We start from the raw sequence: 18,207 nt of genomic DNA on the forward strand, positions 1-18,207 counted from the left end.
GTTAGGGAAGAGGCTATCGTTATGTATTTATTTAAGTTCTGCCTTGCAAGGAGCAAACAGCTGTACGGGGCAGCACCCTGGGGAACCATTGTGCAGGGAAACCCAGCCTGTCGGAGCAGCTCCTGTCACATTGCGGTCCTGGAGGAGGGTAACATCCAGGCCGTGATAGCACAGCAGAGCTGGCATTTGGGTTTACTGCACGCTTGGGAGACTTTCTCTAGATCTACTCTTTATAAGGAATATGAACTGCTGCTTGATTTAGTAGTGAGTCAACTGTGTAAACAATTCCTACTGCTCCCACCTTCGGCTTCTGAGATGGAGGCGACTTAAACCACATGTATCCTGAGATCTCCGAGTGAACTGTTCAAACACTGTTGCCATTTCCGGCAACTCCCTGTGTCAGGATGTTCTCTACACTGGCCCTGGGGATGGACCAGAGGCTGAGGCCCATTATCACATGCAGTTCTCTACTCTAACCTGTGTTTCCAGATTGGTGCTCATCAACATTCCAGAGTGGTTCTTTTTGATTTAAACTTAAACTCACAATTTGAAACAAGTTGGAAAACCACTGACTTAAATGAAATCCTGGTTGTTTATTTTTATGGCAAGGTAATTATCTAAACAACTAGAAAGGGGAATTTTGGCAAGCTCGCATACCAGTCTTCAAAGGAAGTTTCTATGACCCCCTGGCAGTCAGCAGCTTGAGTAACATGGCCTGTTCTAGACACACTGAAGCAAGGCCACAGTCTCGAACCGCACAGCAGTTCTCCGGCATCAGGTAAGGCACAAAACCAAGAACATCACATCCTCATCTTTCTCCCCATGCCATCTCTTCACCTGAAGGTTATCACTGAGTCAACTGTTCAGCTGCAATACCTAGGCCTTGAAGGGCCCGGAAAGATCTTCTTCTATGCCCGCACCTTTGCTCCCACCCATCCATAGAACTCTACGAATTCATCTGGACATCTGGCACTTCCTGTGAGGTCAGCTCAGTAAGATCCGAGATGGGGCAGCAACTGGCCCCATTCCTGCTGCCTCCTACTGGTTCTTCAGTTTACAGAGAGCCTGCCTGCCAGGAGATGTAGCGCCCTGTCCCTCTGCCACGCTAGGTTAAGGGATAAGGGGTTACTTGCAAAGTCAGGTCACCTCCTTTCTTTACCCCCAGCCTCACAAATTGATTGCTGACCCTGGAGGCCTGTGCTTTCTACAAAGACAGGGAGGTTTCCCCATCCTGAGGTTGGACCAAGACTCATGAACTCTTGAGAAAGCAGAGATCAGTCACTCCGTGCCTGAGTTGGGCCTGTAGTTGGGGTTGGCCCACTGGTTTGAAGGTCCTGAACTAACAGGGCTTCTTCCTGACCCTTGGGACCAGGGATGACTCAGGTACTTCTTGCTTCTGTGGGCCCCACTGTGCTGAACCCACCTCACAGGCTTCTTGGATGAACAGTGCTTCACCACAGAGCACTACATTCGCAGCTCTTCCCTGGGCACGGAAGCCACTGAGTGTGTGACCCTCAAAGCCATTCCCGTGTCTACCTTGTGCTGGCTCTCCACCATCCCCCGAGCCTGTCCCTTGCTCCGAGTGACCAGCTTCTGGGAGATACAGAGCCCGGATTCACACTGGAGGAGGTGGTGAGGGCTCTGCGGGGCATGAGTCCTCCCATTCTCTGAGTCTGAGTGGGAGAGGGAGCCCACAAAGCTAAACACAGGAGGTGGTATGGGAAGCCGGCTGGGGGACCCACTCATGCAGTTCTGTGATGGCTCCTTGTGGTACAGCGTCCCTCATACCCAGCTCTTTTCTTCTAGAGGAAACGAAGGCAGGGAGGGGGAAAGGAGGAAGAAGAGAGGAGGCGGCCCAGTGCTTGCCATCAACATGTGAAGCGGACTGAGAGTTGGTTCTACAGATAAACAGCAAACCCTCCAAGAGGGCAGAAGAACAAGTCCAGGCCTTGGGGCAGTCCCAAACGGAGAGGCTTTCCTTTTCTTTTGCTTAATAGGAAGCCCCAGTCTCAGTGATGAAGGGCCCCAGAGAACCCTGCTGAACCCAGCTGAATTCTACACAGGTGACAAAAGAGTAGCCTACCATGGGTGGGTGGGGGCAGGGCCTTTCCTTTAGGAACAAACCCCCTCACAAAGGAGACCCAGACAATACCTGCTTCACCACGGAGCGCCTTCTCCACGGCAACCCCTCTTTCCTCCAGCTGCCTCTGCTTCTCCTCCACCTGCTCCAGCTGCCGCTGGATAATCTACAGGAAAACAGAACAGTGTGAGCGCCCCACTCTCTCTCATCTCCTAGCTTTCAGGAGGACAACTAAACTGTACAAACACAAACAGGACGAGAAACAAATTAGGTCTGAAAGCTGGAAAGGCTTTGGTCCACAGGCATTAAGCCCGGAGTGGGGAGGGAAGCCCCCCTTCGTCGAATCCCCCAGGGCCTGTCGTTAGTAAGCACACAGCGTGTGGTGTCCGTGTCTCGGCAGGCAGCTCAGACCCTGGAGGTGATGTCAGCCCCTGCAGCAGGGACTGAGGTACTGCATCCTAAGTACTGCCAATAGTGAGGTTGCTAAAGCACTTGTAGGGGTTCCTAGAGCACACTGCAAGATTAAAAAGATTAAAAAAAAAAAAAAAAGGTTAAAAAAATCTAGAAGATTAAAAGAAAAATCCAGAATGGAGCAGTGTGCTAGAATCTGTGGGGAACCATACAGTGAGAAGTTTCCCTGTGCTATGGGGGAACTAATCATGGATACTAGAAGGACATTCAACCCCCAAAGCAGCAGCCCATGACATATATCTGGAAAATGGCACACACAAAATGAAGTAAAATCCAAGGATCCAATCAGTGCAGAGAATGTGGATACAGAAGAATGTTCAAGAAAAGGACTAAAAGACTTGCTAAACATGAAAATTCAGAGAAATACCTTGGTATTTGGGTTTGCTGTTAATGTTTTTCGTTGTTTATAGCTTTTGATTAGTGTACTGATATGAATACAACTATATATACACAAACTTATTACAAAACCTTATTGTAATATTCTTTTTTTTTTTTAAGATTTTATTTATTTATTTGACAGACAGAGATCACAAGTAGTCAGAGAGGAGGAAGCAGGCTCCCTGCTGAGCAGAGAGCCCGATGCGGGGCTCGATCCCAGGACCCTGAGATCATGACCTGAGCTGAAGGCAGAGACTTAGCCCACTGAGCCACCCAGGCACCCCTGTAATGCTCTTTAATACTTTATAAAAGGAATTATTTTTTGTTTCAGAAAGAAAATCTGGAATGGTCTAGGTTCTGTGAGGCCTGAAGACAGAGGCTGAGGCCTGGAGGACAGCTCTGACCTGGAAATCCCAGGCCCAGCAGAGGCTGACAGGTCATAGATGGCCTCTCAAGGACAATCCTCACAACTGAACTAGTTGACTTCACAAGGATGACAACAGAGCAAGGAATTTAGGAAGAAACTCAAAGCCCAGCTCTTCCTTTTCTATCAAGAACTTCATAAAAACAAGGCTTCTGTAGTTTCATCAAGCCAGAGGCTTGTGACCTGACACATTGGGGCTGTCCTCTCAGATATCAGGGACACCCCGTCTATCTCTGTTCTGTCCTCTTTACCCTCCCAAGTCATGGGCAAAGACAAGCATGTTGGAGAGAAGGCTCTTTCCCACTCAGGAGCTGTGGCCCCTCCAGTGATCTTACTTGGGCTCGGTGTAGCCGCTTCAGCTCCTCTTGCTTGGCTTGTCTCCGAGCTGCCTTCTGCACACGCCGGGTCAGCTTGGCGTTCAGTTCCTCCTCTGTGTAAGTTCTTGGCTGGAGAGAATGAGAGAGATTTCCTCAGTGATATGCAGCAGGCCTGGGCATGGAGAGCTTTCTGGAGGTAAAAATATAATTAGTTCCCACAAGCCTCCTGCTTCTTGAAGGCATTCAGGGAAAGGAAAAAGAAAAATCAGGATCCTTTTATTTTCTTGTTTAGCATCAAATGCCAATTCCTTCAGACGAGTGATATTTATAAGGTTCTCTAGGAAGTAACATTTAAAAAAGTAGAGAAAATGGGGATGCTTCTATTTTTAAGTCTGAGTGCACCCCAAGCTAACTAAGGGGTCTGAAGAAGGGATATCCGGAGGTGAACTAGGACGGCCCCCAGGGTCTGCCCAGGGGCAGCAGTCAGCTGCTGAGAGAAGGGAGGAGGTGGTCTGGCAGGGCAATTTCAGCCCCTGCTAATGAGCCCTCAGGAGGCAACAGGCCAAACCCAGGGCCAATTCACGGACACAACCGCCTGAGCAGCTCCACCTGCAAATGTGGGCACTGAGGGTGCAAGGCAGGGTCAGATGCCTTGTGTTAACACTGAGCAACCACCAAGAGGCAAATGCTGAGGGGTTGCCTCTATTCCTAACATCTTCATTTCCTCCGAGGAAAAAAAAGAGAGAGACTTTGATAGATTTGAAAAGAGACTTCCAAATTCAACTCAGGAGTGTAGTCTACTAATCTTTATTTTAAGAGCTCAAGGTCAGTGGAGGGCCAACTGAGCAGCTAAGTCCTCAAGGAACATTGTGCTCTTCTAGTGCCCTAAGCACTTCCCCTTGCAGTTCATGGAGCTGAGGGCTCACGAACTCCCCAACCCTGTGGTTCCCAGTCCCCAAGGGGGCAGCCCTGGAGTGAAATGACCACATGCACTCCAGCCAGTCAAGAGTAGGGCATCTTCCCTTCCTCTGCCATGACACAGCTAAAGAAAGTTCTGCTGCCAGTGTTGGCTACTGCTCCATGCATGTGTGAACAGTTAGTGAGGATGTGGCCGGAGGGCCAGGGCTGGGCGCAGCTCCAGGTGGTTAATCACAGACACGCATGCAACAATGACCAGCCATGGCCATGAGATACTACCTTTGATGCATAGGATCTCCTGAATGCCAAGGCGAGTGGTACATAAATCGACTTTTAAGGGGATGGCAACGGAAAACAAAACAGAATAGTAATAATAACAATTAAAAAATTAAAAATAGAACACAGAAATGGAGCAAAATCAGTTAGAAGTTTAAAACAAACAGGCGAGACTAAAGACTAAAACATGTGATTATTTTTCACAATGTCACACAGGACTGCGTAAGTGAGGGACCTGGGGATACAGATCCTGCAGCAGAGTCTCTGTGAACCCTGGTTTTGAGAAAAGGATTGGGTTCACTTTTCTATTGAGAAGACAGCTTCATCCTCACTATGCCCTAAACTTCTCTTCTCTCTTCCCTCTCCCTTGTACAGCATAAACTAAAGCTGTATAAATGTATGGTTACAGATGCCATTTCTCCTTCAGTAACCCATCTGCCTGTGGAAATTCAGACGACTTCTTTCAGCCCAGTGGGAGGGTGGGGCACTGGTGATGGGAAATTCCGTTGCTGGGCACACAGAGACAAAGATACAAAGCAAACCTGATGTTCTCTTCCAAAAGGCTCTCTCCCGGCAGTGTGGGCCAGGTGGGTTCCTAGTGGGCCCCCCAGAAATCCTGGGTAGGGGTGGGGACCATTTCTTGATTATGCCCAGTGAAAGGGCACTGATAATAGCCAAAAATATCTCAGGCACATATGTCTGCCTCAGACTGACTCATGTCTCCCACAAACAGAGTGAGAGGATGAATCTCATTATTAGAACAAATCAGCTAAATGAACAGAAGACGGATGAGTTCCCCAAACCACATGTGAATCACTCCATAGGAACTATGTAACCATGACCTAAGGAGTAGCACCTGCGGCTGTTGTAAAAAGTAAAGGGAGTGGGGGCAGTCCCTGACTGGCCTCTGGGAGAGGAGGGCAGGTACCAACTCAGCAGAGGCAGCGACTCGAGGAGAAATCATGACACATCTGTGGTGTGCTGAGAGAAGCTGCTGCTTCTGCTGCGACACAGGGACTAGGGCCTGTCCCAGAGCAAAGGCACATGCCTGTGGCTGTGCCACAGATGTTAAGACGCATGCATCACTTATATTTAAAGTTAGCCTCAGGCAAAGAAAAGAGGCAAATGTGAATGATCTTTTGTTGGTAGTGTAACAGGTGATATATAGATTTTGTCTGTATTATCTTAATTTTTCTAAGTTAACATTTTAAATAAAAGTAAGTTATTTTCAATTTTAGGTGTTTTTTTGTTGTTTGTATTTTATTTTATGTTATTATTATTTTTGTTGTTGTGTTATGTTAGTCACCACACGTGTTATAATGAGCATTGGGTGTTACACGGAAATAATGAATCACTGAACACTACATCAGAAACTAATGATGTACTGTGAAACAAAACTCAGGCATTTGTTTCCCAGATGCCTGACTCAGAGATGGGTCTGTGAGGCAAGGGGAACCACTTCCCGCAGATGCTCCCTCCTGACCCCGTGGTCCCTTTAGGGGTCCCCACTCCCTTCACTTCCTGCTCTGAAAATTTTCAAACCTAGGAAAAGTTGGAAGAGAACAATGAACACCTTTGCTTAGATTTGCTAAACTTGACCATTTTGCTACATACTTGATATTATACATATCTTTTTGTATATATTTATATATAATCTTTTTATGGGGGCAGTCATTTGTAGGCATTTTTTGTGCCTACAAATTTTAGCATGTACTTCTTGAGAACAGAGACATTTTCCTACATGACTACAGTACCTTAATGTCTTACAAGCAACTTAGCACGGATGTGGTAACACTGCATATCTACACATACTATACCATCTGTGACCAAATTCACTTAATTATTCCAAAGTGTCCAGCATGGCTATTTTTGTTTTCCTGTTTTAGTGTCCATCCTTGAGAATACAGTGTCCACTCTCCCCCAGGCCGACCCCACACTTTGGTAGGATTCAAGTCAACACGTCCTAGGCTCAGCTTTGTCTTTAGTATTCCTTGCTCAGCCTCCAGCAAAAGGTCCTGTAGGGGCACACACGCAATGTGAAGCCCCCATGCCTCTGATTCTGGGAGTCTAGGAGTGGGGGCCATGACTTGTTGGTCACATAGAAGGGAAGAGCTCCCTGAGTGCCTCAGGTCAGCAGGGCCCCAAGGGGAGGCTGTCCTCAGTGACACATATCACCAGGAAGAAAGCCTGGGCATGGCCAGCTTGGGCAGCCTGCCATTCTGCGTTCTGCTGGGATGTTTCATTTAACTGAGAAACAGTGGAGAAACTGACCACAAAAGCAACCATGGATGGGAGTTTCTGACCAGTAGGTAGCACCAGTCTCCAGTATTGGCACATGTTGGGGGACCCATGTACATATCCAAAAGCAGTTCTTAGTCCCAATGTCATAGTAATGCTGCTGCCTGGGAAAGTACAATGGGGAGCACTTGATAGGAGACCCACGAAGCTAGGCTCCTGGGAGAGAGCCAGCATACAGGGTCCCTACCCTAACTCAGTGCTGGCCTGGCAGGGACAGGTGGGATCGGAGGCCTGACTGTTCAGGTGTCCTAAGGGAGTGGACAGCTAAATAGCTGGCATGGCCAGGGAGGCCAACAGACCAAGTATGAGAGGAGATCTAAAAGATGGGTTTCCTCCAGTGTGCCAAGTTGTTGAAGGTGAAGCGGGATGGGGGGAGGGGACTAGCTAAAGCCATCTTTACTGACCAGACATGTGTGAGGCTCAGATCTGCTGTGGCAACTCCTTGGAAGCCAACAGAGAGGCAGACTCAAATTCAAGTCCTGGAAAGCCTTATAAAGAAGGCTATATAACACTCTGGGGACACCTGTCATTCAGGAAAGGGAGCTGAAGATAGCTGGGCTGTCGCCTGGGACAGGAGGCTGAGTGTCCCAGACTGGACAGTGGAGACGGTGCAGTGTCAACTGCCCCTCTGTGCTGCCCAGGCCTTTCTAGACTGTCCTCCCCACCCCATCACTGCCTCCGTGATGCTGATGCCCTGCTAGAACTTTCTCTAATCCCACTCCCTCCTCCAACTTCATGGATCTACAACAGAGCTACAAGAGCCCTTGGAAATCAGAAGATTGGATAAATATCCAAGAGGCCTCCACCTTGCAGGTTCGCTCTGAGGAGAGCTGAGCAGCCACCTCAGCTCCCATTCCTGGGGCAGTAAGAGGAACCAAGTCAAATCCAGAGTGTCCTATTCAGCACAGAATCCAGGTCAGTTTCCTGGACTGGTTCTTTAATAGCAAAAATTCATCTCTAACCCACAAATGTACAAAGCAGGCAGGATGACAGGGTGCACTCCTTAGTGACTCAGCCTCCATCTACTGCCTAAACCCATCGTCCGTGTCCCAACCTCCACCAGATCTAGGCAGAAAACCCTTCTGCTGTCACTCTGGACACTGGCGGATGCTACTCCCCATGGGAATTCTGAGGACAAAAGAACAAATGGATGACACCAGCAGCTTGCTAAAAATCGAGTGAATCTTTGAGCATGAATGTCTCTGTCTTCTTCCCAAGAAAGAAACACAGGAGCTCTTGCCATTGAAACAAATAAGCCCCAGCTGTTAAAAGAAGCCCAAGAGAAGCACTCCCTTTATGAGCATTCAGCCCGGGGTCCACTGGGCAATCAGAGGAGGCCACTGGGTTCCACCCTGGGCTGGAATGCCCACCAAGACTACCCAGAGGTTTGGGCTGAGCTTGACCCTACATACCTCTCGCCTGGACTTCTGGGAGGACCTCTCGAGGATGTCGTCACTGGAGAGGTCTGAGTCCTCCGAGAAGCTCAGCTGGCGCCGCAGCTGCAGCTCTAAGGGGATGGAGAGAAGAGGCAAACCAAGGACACCACGGTGCTTTCCCAAACTCTGCATGCACATGCGTCGCCCAGAGGAATCAGGGAGAGGGTGGACTTCTTCCCAGTTTGAGGGGCTCTTAACCTAGGCTAGGGAGCCAGGAGCTTGGAAGCTGACCCCTGTGCCGGCAGGGGCAGTGCGACCACTGAATACACAGTGTCTGGAGGACAGCCCACCTGGAGCCTCCCTGCAGTGCCACGCTCCACTGTGCTCAGAATCAGGCCCTGCTCTGGGACCGGGTGACGGGTGCACACACTGCCCAAATCTCCCTTACTCAGTGCCAAGATTCCATCACGTGGAATATGCCCTGTGAGCCCATGGTTCGGCTTCCTTCTTATTTACCCCGTTAGCATCACTCCTAAGAACCCTCAGGCAAGCAGCAGGAGAAATGGATCTTCTGAGAAGAACTGGTGATGGAGGACACACCCCTTACTTCCTGTCCCAGGAGGGGTCCCCTGGTGCTGACATACCTGCTTTCACGATGGGAGACATCCTATGCTTGCCCGAGTCCACAGTGGCACCACTGGAAGGGGTGCTGGAACAGGACTTGTCATCGCCCTTCTTTTTCTTGTCCTTTTTGTACCCAGAAAAGACTGACTTCCACAAGGACCTGGGCTTGGTAGTGGCTTCCTCGAGGAGGTTTGGGCTGGGCTTCTCTGGGGGCCGGCCCTCACCTTTGGACTTCTTCTCTTTCTTGTTTCTGCGGGGGGAGAAGAGTGACGATCTCTTCTTGCTCTTCCCACTGGAGCCCTCGGATGAGGTGACCGAACCATCGGGACCCCCTGAGTCCGATGGCGGGGAGAGGACCTCCTCACAAGTGGCTTCGTGCTTCAGGGTGGGCTCCCTGGGACCTTTGAGAACTGGGCGTTTAGGGGACTCGGGGCGGAGATCTTTTCCTTTGGAGGGAACTGAGGAAGCTTTGCGGGAGGTGCCTCCTGGGGGCCTGGAGGTCCCAGCTGCCATCTCCATCTCCTTCATCCTACTCAGCTGCTTGGCCATAGCGTCTCTCAACGCCTGGCTCTTCACAGACTTCTCCCTGGCTCGCATGCGCTCCTCAGCCAGTTCCTTGGCTTCTGGAGAGACTACGGGCAGGCCCCTCTTCTGTGGTTGGATCCCACTTTCCAGAGTAGGCAACCTACCATTCTCCTTGGCTAAGGGTGGGTGGAGGGGCCTCTCCGTGCGGGGCCAGTAGGAAGGGGGTGTGAAGAACTTCTCCTGTAGACTCGAGTCCTCTGTTTTGTCATCATAGGTATCCTCCACATCATCGGCAAAGGGGATCTCGTCCACACTCTCCACAAACGACTTCCGCACCTCCTCTCGAGGGGGCTGGGCAGGCTCTCGGGGGGTCCGCATAAAGGAGGCAGGTGGTGGGGGTGGGATCACTGAGGCCTTGGGCTTGGTCTCCTTATGCTCATAAGTCTGATATAGCTTCCTTCGAAGAGTTGCAGGCTCCTCATCCTGGGGTGGGGGTGGGGGTGGGCTTGAAGGTGGAGTGAGCATGGTGGAGTCTGAGGTGTTGAAGCTCTGGCTGCCCAAGGTTTTCATGTTGGAGGAGCTCCCATGAAGGCCCAGCCCAGAGCTGCTTGACAGATCTCTTTTCTCTTCATGGGAGCTTTTCAGCTCTCTGTCAGATGGGGACTTGGGGGTTGGTAGGGAGTGCTGGTCACCATCAGGCTTCGGCAGGCCTAGCCTCTTAGGAACAGGTGGAGGTTTTAGAAGCTGGAGCCCCTCACTCTGAGGAGACTTCTCAACTGAATAGGATTTTAGGGACACTGGTTTAAAGGTAGGTGAGGGGAAGCTGGACTCAGACACCTTGCTCCGATCTATAGGGGTAAGCCCGAGGCTGCGGCGGATCTCAGCGCTCTTCATCCAGAACTCTGCCACCAGGTCATTCCGTTTCAGGGCCTCATCCACAGCTAGAGGGCTACCCAGTCTATCTTTGGTGTCCCCTTGGTTCTTCAAGGGGAGGGAAGCCACAGGGATGGCTGTTTTGGCTGGAACAGGCTGGAAACATATGGGGGACTTGGTGGGGGATGGGACAGTGGCCTCAGAGGAAGGCTGAGGCTGGGAGCAAATGGGGAGCTGGGTGGTGGTGGGGGTGGAGGTGGCTAATGGTGACAGGCGCTGTGTGCTAACTGGGGAGGTAGGTGTCCTGGCTTCCGGCAGAGCCACCGGCTGCAATCGGATAGGAGAGCGCATAGCCCTCTGGTCAGTGGGCAATTCCGCTTTGGGCTTCACTTTGGGGAGCAAAGGTTCAGGGAAAAGGCTGTCCTCAGGCAATTTCACCTTGGTAGCAACAGAGACAGGTGGGATTTGGGCCCCCTACAGAAAAGGAAGATAGAAGCTGCTTAGAAGGAAGGGTTCAATGGTCAGAAGAAACCCACTGGCAAGTTCTCTCTCAAAGGGCCTGTGTTTATGAAGTAAATTCCTCTCCCTCTCCTTTAGGCTGTCATTGAAATGGCTCCAGGACACACTCTCTCACTCTCCGCTCTATTTGTTCAATCTTTAAAGCCACTCTACTTTGCTCAACAGACTCAGCTTTCAGGGTTTGGTTCATCTCAAACACATCCTACATTCCTTGTGCACTGAAATGGACACTGCCCAAAGCACACTGAAGGAGCCAGCTCTCCTGACTATGGACCCCAAGAACTCTGATGTATGAAGACAGAGGCCCACATGGTAAGATTTAAAACAGCTATATATATATTTTTTTATAGTCTATACTACAAATTGTCCTTCCCAGGAAACTCAAAGATCCATATATTCCAGTACAAATTCTTCTATCCCACCCGTTAGTCTCAGCAAAGCTCCCCCAATTTCATGAATGAAATCACCAAATTCACCCTGCTTTTTAGAATCTCAAAGACCAAATCAGGCCAACCCAGGTCTTGAGTTTGGCCTCCTTCCCAAATCTGTCCTCCAGATAGCATTTCCCAAAACCTATTCCACAGGACATTGTGGCAATCCTTTTACGTACCATTCTCCACTGTGTGGTTCATGTACCACTGGTAATCTGGGTGGATGTTTTCAATTTTAAAACTCAGTCAGACATTCATTTTATACTAAGAAACAAACACATCTGTCCTATCAAACTGATGATTCCACCCAAATTACTGTGTTAACCTAAAAATAAATTTACTTTTGAAATGGTATGGTATGACAGAAGACTGACACAATGGTGGGATGACTCAGATCTGGGACTGGTATAGGGCTGGGTTAGGGAGATGCTGCCTAGACTGCCTTGTCCTCATGGTGAGAACTAAGCTGGATCCCCAAGGCCACTCCTGTTTTTAGCAGCTCCACTAAGCACAAGAAGCCAAAAAATGGGTTCACAGCAAGGGCCCTAAAACGAAGACTTACTATATCCACTCAGGGTCCCAATCAGTTCTGTCCCCGACAATGAGCCCTGAGCCCTTACCTCTGCCACAGGGCTGTGGCCTGGGGAGAGCAGACCAGCTTGCTCCTCTGGGGACGGGGCAGGGCTGGGGACCTGGGCAGGACCTGAACAGAACAGACAGAGGGTTAAACAGGAAGTACTCCCCGCCTCCCCTGAGGGTTCCTCTCCCAGCCAGCTCTGTGGAGCGGGGGGTGGGGTGGGGGACGACACTGTCTGCCAGCAGCAGGAAAGTGCATTCCCACAGAGTCCCTGGATGCCACCTCTGCTCACGCTGGAAGTGTGGACTTTTGTTCCTGTGTGTGTGATCTGTGTCCAGCTTGGAGGTGTACCTCCTACCCTTTCCCGGCTCCACAGCACACATAGAAAGGCCAAAGCTACATGCAGGGTCCACGCATGGGGCAGGAGGACAGCAAACAGAGCTGTTTGCCATTTGCAGGCTCTGCTCCAGGTCTGCTCTGGCTCTACTCTGGTGACCTGTGTCCTGGGGGCTGTTCTCATCCTTGCAGTGGGAATTCTGGAAGCAGCTTTTCCTGAGACAGGGACTTACTTCTCTCCTGGTACCCTGGTGTGGGGGCAGGTTGTTCGTCCTCGTTTTCTGATACTCTCAGCTCCAGCTCTGCCTCCAAGGCTGCCCGGTGTTGCATGCGAAGCTCCGTTTCAGCATCCGATGGGATCTCATCAGACCAGTGCTGATCTGCCGGAGGGAAGGGAGAGCATAGCCCACCTGAGTGAGGTTCTGCTTCTTTCTGAGTCTCCTATCATCCCCAGAAAGCAGCCAAACCAACATCTCGGCTTAAGGTCTAGTCCTGGCTCTGTGCCCTGGCTGGGCCCTGCCTGCTGGTCCCTGCCAAGCTTCTGAGAGACTCGGCCCAAAGTCTCTGCAACATGGAGCTCTCATCAAAGCCTGCGGTGCTCCATTTTCTTTTTAATTGCCCAAGATGGCATCTGATGGACCAGAACAGAAAGAAACATAGGGCACGTGCCTGTGAAGGGCAGGCCTTGCTTTGTGGACTCACCAATGGTCTGTGTTTCCCCCAACACCACTGCAATGACCATGTTCCTTCACAGTCTTGCCTGGATTCACCTCATTTCTCCCAGGCTAGTCCCTGCCTCTTCTTCCCCAACCAACCAGACTATAATTCTTAAAACACCATCCTCTTGAAGCTACCTTTCAGAGGACATCCACTGAATTGGAGGCCCTTGTCTAAAGCACCTAGTCTGTTCAGCTTCTCAACCACAACTTACTGATGCAGGCTCTGCTGGCTGCTGGCTTAGGGGCGGAATGACACACATCCCAGTTACTGCCAGAACAAAGAACGTGACCAGGAGACTGACTGCCTTGCTATTGCTTTAACGTATATTATCCTTCCTGAGTTGCAATCACACAGTGGGGAAGAGGGTGGTCAGCACAGTGGAGAGGGGAGGCTCTGGGGTCCTCCGTACCATCATCCAGCTCAGCACCAGTGTCCCCTGTGTCCCCATTCTCCGCTGCCTCCCCTTCTATCTCTGCCGGCTCCGAGTCCACATCTTCCTCCAGGTCATTCTCATCAAATGGGACTGTAAAGCAGAAACGTTCAAAGGAAGGAAGAAAAGGACAGACAGATGGACAGAGAAACTGCCTATGCTGGTGTAAATGAGTGCTGGTCTTCCCAGGGCTGCAATGCAAAGACCTCAAGAAGCGAGGAGATGGATTCTCAAGTGTCTGGATTTGAACCCCACAGCAGACATCAGCCAGACTTGGGGGAGCTAAAAGCAGTTTGGGTGCTGGCGAGGCCCCGGAGCCCTTCCTGAACACCTGGGACTAGCACCGCCAGGTCTGGGCATCAATCCTCCTCCCCAGGGCTGCTGTAAGCTCCTCGGTGTGAGGTCAGGGGGGAGACACTGCTTTTCCAGGCCCAGCAGATACCCGGCTGCAGATCCAGCAGCAACAGCACTCTCTGGACTGCATTACATGGCACAAGGCACTGAGTCCTCACACTGATACTCTAGAGGGACTGGGGGAAACGGAGACTACCTGCTCATGGCCACATGGCCCCATCTAACAGCCGCAGTGCTGTCAGGTGAAATCCCGAGTGACCACCAAGTCCTCTGAGGACACCTACTTTCCCTCTCCAACAGCAGAGGTTGCAGCTCTGGGATCATTCAGAGAAATGATTTTTTTTTTTTTAAAGCATGAGGGAGAGGTTGAGGGGATATGTAAAGTTCATTTTCTAGACTCAAGAGTAGCCTTTCGGTGCTGCAGAATGAGGCAAAGCACTCGTTGACTTCATTTTCCTTAGGAGGAACCAGCCCCTAAATACACACACACACACAAACTCTGCACACTTGGAACTCACACTAACAGTCTGGAGTAAGAAAAGCAATTAAGAAAGCAACATGGGCTCCTTTAAAGGGTGCCCTGAGATCCCCATGGTCCCCGAGACTGACACTGCCCATCCAGCAGGGGTCCTAAGGCCTTCTTCTAGGGTCTGAAGCACAGCCACTCTCCAAACAATCCTAATGGTTCTTGCTTCAGAAACAGGGGTTATGCTTAGATCTGCAAATCCAAGAGCTGGAGATCTAATCCCAAGGGGGTTGGGTGGGCAGCAGGGACACTGGCTGTGGCTGGGGAGATTTCTTCAAAGGTGGTGCCACGAGAGGCTGTGCAAGGACCAGGTCCTCTCAAGTCACTGGTCTCCTCACTGTCCAGCCTCATGAATCTGTACCCCTGCTATGGCATGTGCACGGTGAGTGCAGACACCAAGGTCTCAGTGTGATAAAAATCAAGAGACTATCTGGAGGTGGCATGGGGAAGACAAGGAAAGGGGCACTCTAAAGATGATGCTGACTTGCCCTAGTCATAGGAGTTTTTGTTAAAGATATTATATACATAATTCTTTGGGGCACCTGGGTGGCTTAGTCAGTTGAATGTCTGACTCTTGATTTCGGCTCAGGTATGATCTCAGGGTGGTGAGATCGAGCCCCACATTTTGCTCCACACTGGGCATGGAGCCTGTTCAAGATTCTCTCTCCCCGTCTTGCAAGTGCCCCCCACCTTCGCTTGCTGGCACAGTTGCAGACACACACTTTCTCAAAAAACAACAATGAAAAGAATTCCTTAAGCTATATAAGAGCTTTTGTACACTTATTAAAAATAAGGTGTGACTTCCATCTAATTCCGGAGAACCATTTAGAATGGACTATGGGGAAAGATGAGAGAGTTCCAGAATAAGTTCTAAGCTAGCAAATAGTTAATGTTACGTTCCTAGTTTGAGATACCAGGGCAGCCGGTAGAGCTGGTAATCCCACGATGCTTTCCTGTGACGGTGGTATTTGTTGGGAAAAATACTGGGGGTAAAACTACTCAGTTATTTCCACAGGTTGAAAAGCTTTGTGGGGTAACATTGCTGTTTCAGTTCATCAAACACTAAGAAGTGGGATTTCTGAGGATCACAAAAGTCTATGCCTCCTCAAACCTGAGCTTCCTGCGTGGATAACGAGCTCATGGTTTCATGACCCCATTTCTGAAAAGGTGGGGACACAGACACCTCTCTTCACCCAGCCTTTTTCTCCTTTGGCTGTCACCCAACCCAGTGGAAATGGAACTGGGGCTCATCTCATTAGGGCCCAATGTGCCCAACATGCATGCTCAAACGAATCTATGAGTGCTGGGACCTCAAGATGGTAATTTATACTTCTGTCGGCAAGTGCACCAGATGTGAGCACAAAGGAGACCACGATAGGACTCCAGTCACACTGCCCCATGTTAGCCTGACTCCAGCCCCAGTGGTTCTCCGACTCAGAGCTGCTACTAAGAAATGTCTGTTGTAGAGTCAGAAAGTTACTAAGTCTACAGTCCTTGGGAGCACCTTGAAAGGAACAATTGTCACATATATTAAAAAACAAACAAGTGAGAAATATCAACGCAGCAGCAGAAGATACTGGAGAAATGCAGCTGGAGGGATGGAATTGGGAGATTAAACCCAGGTTAAGATGGAGAGCAGAGTGCTAGAAGCTGCCACACACTATGGAAGCTGAGAATCATAGACATATGTAGCTTTTGCTTTATTTCAGCTGCTAGGGAGGAAGTCCTGACACCTCGGCCTTCTCCGAGCATCCTGGGAGACCTGACTGACTAACTAGGAGGGACGTGCAGCAGCTCTGTGCACAGGCCCAGCTCTCCCTGTGGCTCTGTGACTTGTGTGCCTGTGTCCACTTCTCCTGCTGAGAGTGAGGACAATGGGCTGGGCTGCTGGTAGATATCCATGAGCACCAATCCTACCCACCCCAGAAGCAACCACCAGGACCCGAGTTCTCAACCGGGGGGCCATGCTGCCCTTCTTCAAGTGGAATTTGAGAGTGTGTAGGGCTTTTTTTTGTTGTTGTCTGGATGGCTGGGGCTGCACGGCTGACGTTTTGAGAGCCAAGACCAAGGAAGTTAAATGTCCCACAATGAGAGAGAACAGTCCTGCCCTCGCTGAACACTGGTATCGTCTGTGTTGAGAAACACCTCTCCAGCAAAGGTCAGGAGGGACAACTGAGGTTTCTGAGCTATCTCTTGGTCTAAGTATTTAAAGAGACCCCACATCTCAGTAGGCAGACCCAGGGGGCACTACGTCTAGTTATACCCAGCTTGTCCCTCTACTTTGAGCTGGATAATACCCACCAATCCTCTGTTCCCCACCCCCCCCAACCCTGACTACTGACTGTCTCCTTCTCTGGACTTCTGTGGGTTTGTGGAATATTAACTGATTCCTCCACTTTCATACCCAATTGCTACATAACTTAATTCCTACAGACTTTAAAAATCACTGCTAAAAATGTTCCCTCGGATGTGGCCTTTACTCAACCTTTATTAATAGTAATAACAATGAAAGTTTAGTTAGTTCTGTCTATGCTATCGCTCTCCTCCAGATCTTCCTTGAAGGGTGTGGGGTGCGCATCTGGTCCATGCAAGGACGGGCTTCCTGAGTGAGGCATGCATGTGCCCCCCCCACCCCCCAACCTTGGCATGCACGAGCAGCAGGACCAGAATTCTAGTGTTAAGGTACCAGCAGAGCTGCCAAGAGAGAGTGGTTATGTTGAGTGGAGAGTGAACAAACATCACCAGACTACCTCCGGAGACTGTCTCCAGCCAGGCCTGCACGGCTGCGCGGCGTATGGAGGGAAGGTCAGGCACTGAATTTAAAACAGACGATAGATACAAAGTTACACAGGAATGTGTGGTCCCCGTGAGGAGAACTGAGGTCATCCTAGAGCCCCCAAACAGAAGAGAAACTGAGAGACATTACAAGCCAGAGGCCTGTCAGCCAACGACGAGGGGTCAGAGTCCTGTTGTAAGCCTACAAGATGGGTGTTTGGGATGAGAAAAGGAGAGAAAACACAGGGAGGGTCAACGGTGGTTCAAGGCTGCAGAGCCCATGGCTGCAGGCCAGTCTGATGTCTCTGGTCAGCAGGGTCTCTCTCGTCACTCCCGCTGAGTATTTATGCTGCTGCAGAGTAGTTAACAGAGGTTGGTCTTGTCTATAGGTGAAGACTTGGGGCTGGGGAGGATCACATGTCCCAAAGGGCTAAACTTCAGGAAGGCAGGGAGCACCCGTTTTATCTATTCAGCCTTACAGGGTGTGTGGCCCCGTCAGGCGCTGAATGGAAGCATGAAGACAAGTGAGTGAGAGACAGAGGTTGATGACACCAAGGTTCCATATTTGGACAGTGGGTATGCTGAGGTGGGAAGGTGTGGAGAATGACATGGCAGCTGACACAGCTCTCACCAGTCTCCATGTTCCCCTTTTATTGCTTGCTATTTCTTGAAGAAGTCAGGTTAAAGTTCGTCTTCACCCTACTGTAGAACACAGACCATCTCACCTGAGACCTAGAGCTGGACATTATACTATCTACTCTAAAGTCCTCCTGGATCTAAATCTCTTCTTAAAACTTCATTTCAGTTCAAAATATACTGCCCCACCCTGTCCTACCAATGTACATTCACACTCAGACACACACCACACAAGGAAAGCACCAGAACATTTTACCAAGGGGACAGAGTAATCCTGTCTGGTCATACGGGGACAGAAAGCAGTCTTGGTTTTCCCAAGGTCAAGTTCATTTTACTATTTTGC

General features: G+C 50.1%; 1 protein-coding gene across 3 annotated transcripts in view; it reads right to left on the reverse strand.

The window, feature by feature from the left end:
• MICAL3 (microtubule associated monooxygenase, calponin and LIM domain containing 3) overlaps positions 1–18,207 on the reverse strand; it is a 198,362-nt gene that overhangs the window by 19,756 nt on the left and 160,399 nt on the right. For 2 of the 3 annotated variants that reach the window (XM_082738147.1, XM_082738146.1), the window contains 7 exons: positions 13,553–13,666; positions 12,657–12,803; positions 12,131–12,213; positions 9,183–11,034; positions 8,575–8,669; positions 3,689–3,799; positions 2,153–2,246 (listed from right to left, as the gene is read on the reverse strand). In XM_082738147.1, coding sequence (XP_082594273.1) covers positions 2,153–2,246; positions 3,689–3,799; positions 8,575–8,669; positions 9,183–11,034; positions 12,131–12,213; positions 12,657–12,803; positions 13,553–13,666 — 2,496 coding nt within the window. Of the gene's footprint in view, positions 1–2,152; positions 2,247–3,688; positions 3,800–4,867; positions 4,919–8,574; positions 8,670–9,182; positions 11,035–12,130; positions 12,214–12,656; positions 12,804–13,552; positions 13,667–17,203; positions 17,267–18,207 lie in introns of all 3 variants that reach the window. The other variant, XM_082738145.1, reaches the window with a different exon arrangement.

This window comes from Mustela nivalis (assembly GCF_964662115.1).
Source record: "Mustela nivalis genome assembly, chromosome: 7".
Taxonomy (NCBI): domain Eukaryota; kingdom Metazoa; phylum Chordata; class Mammalia; order Carnivora; family Mustelidae; genus Mustela; species Mustela nivalis.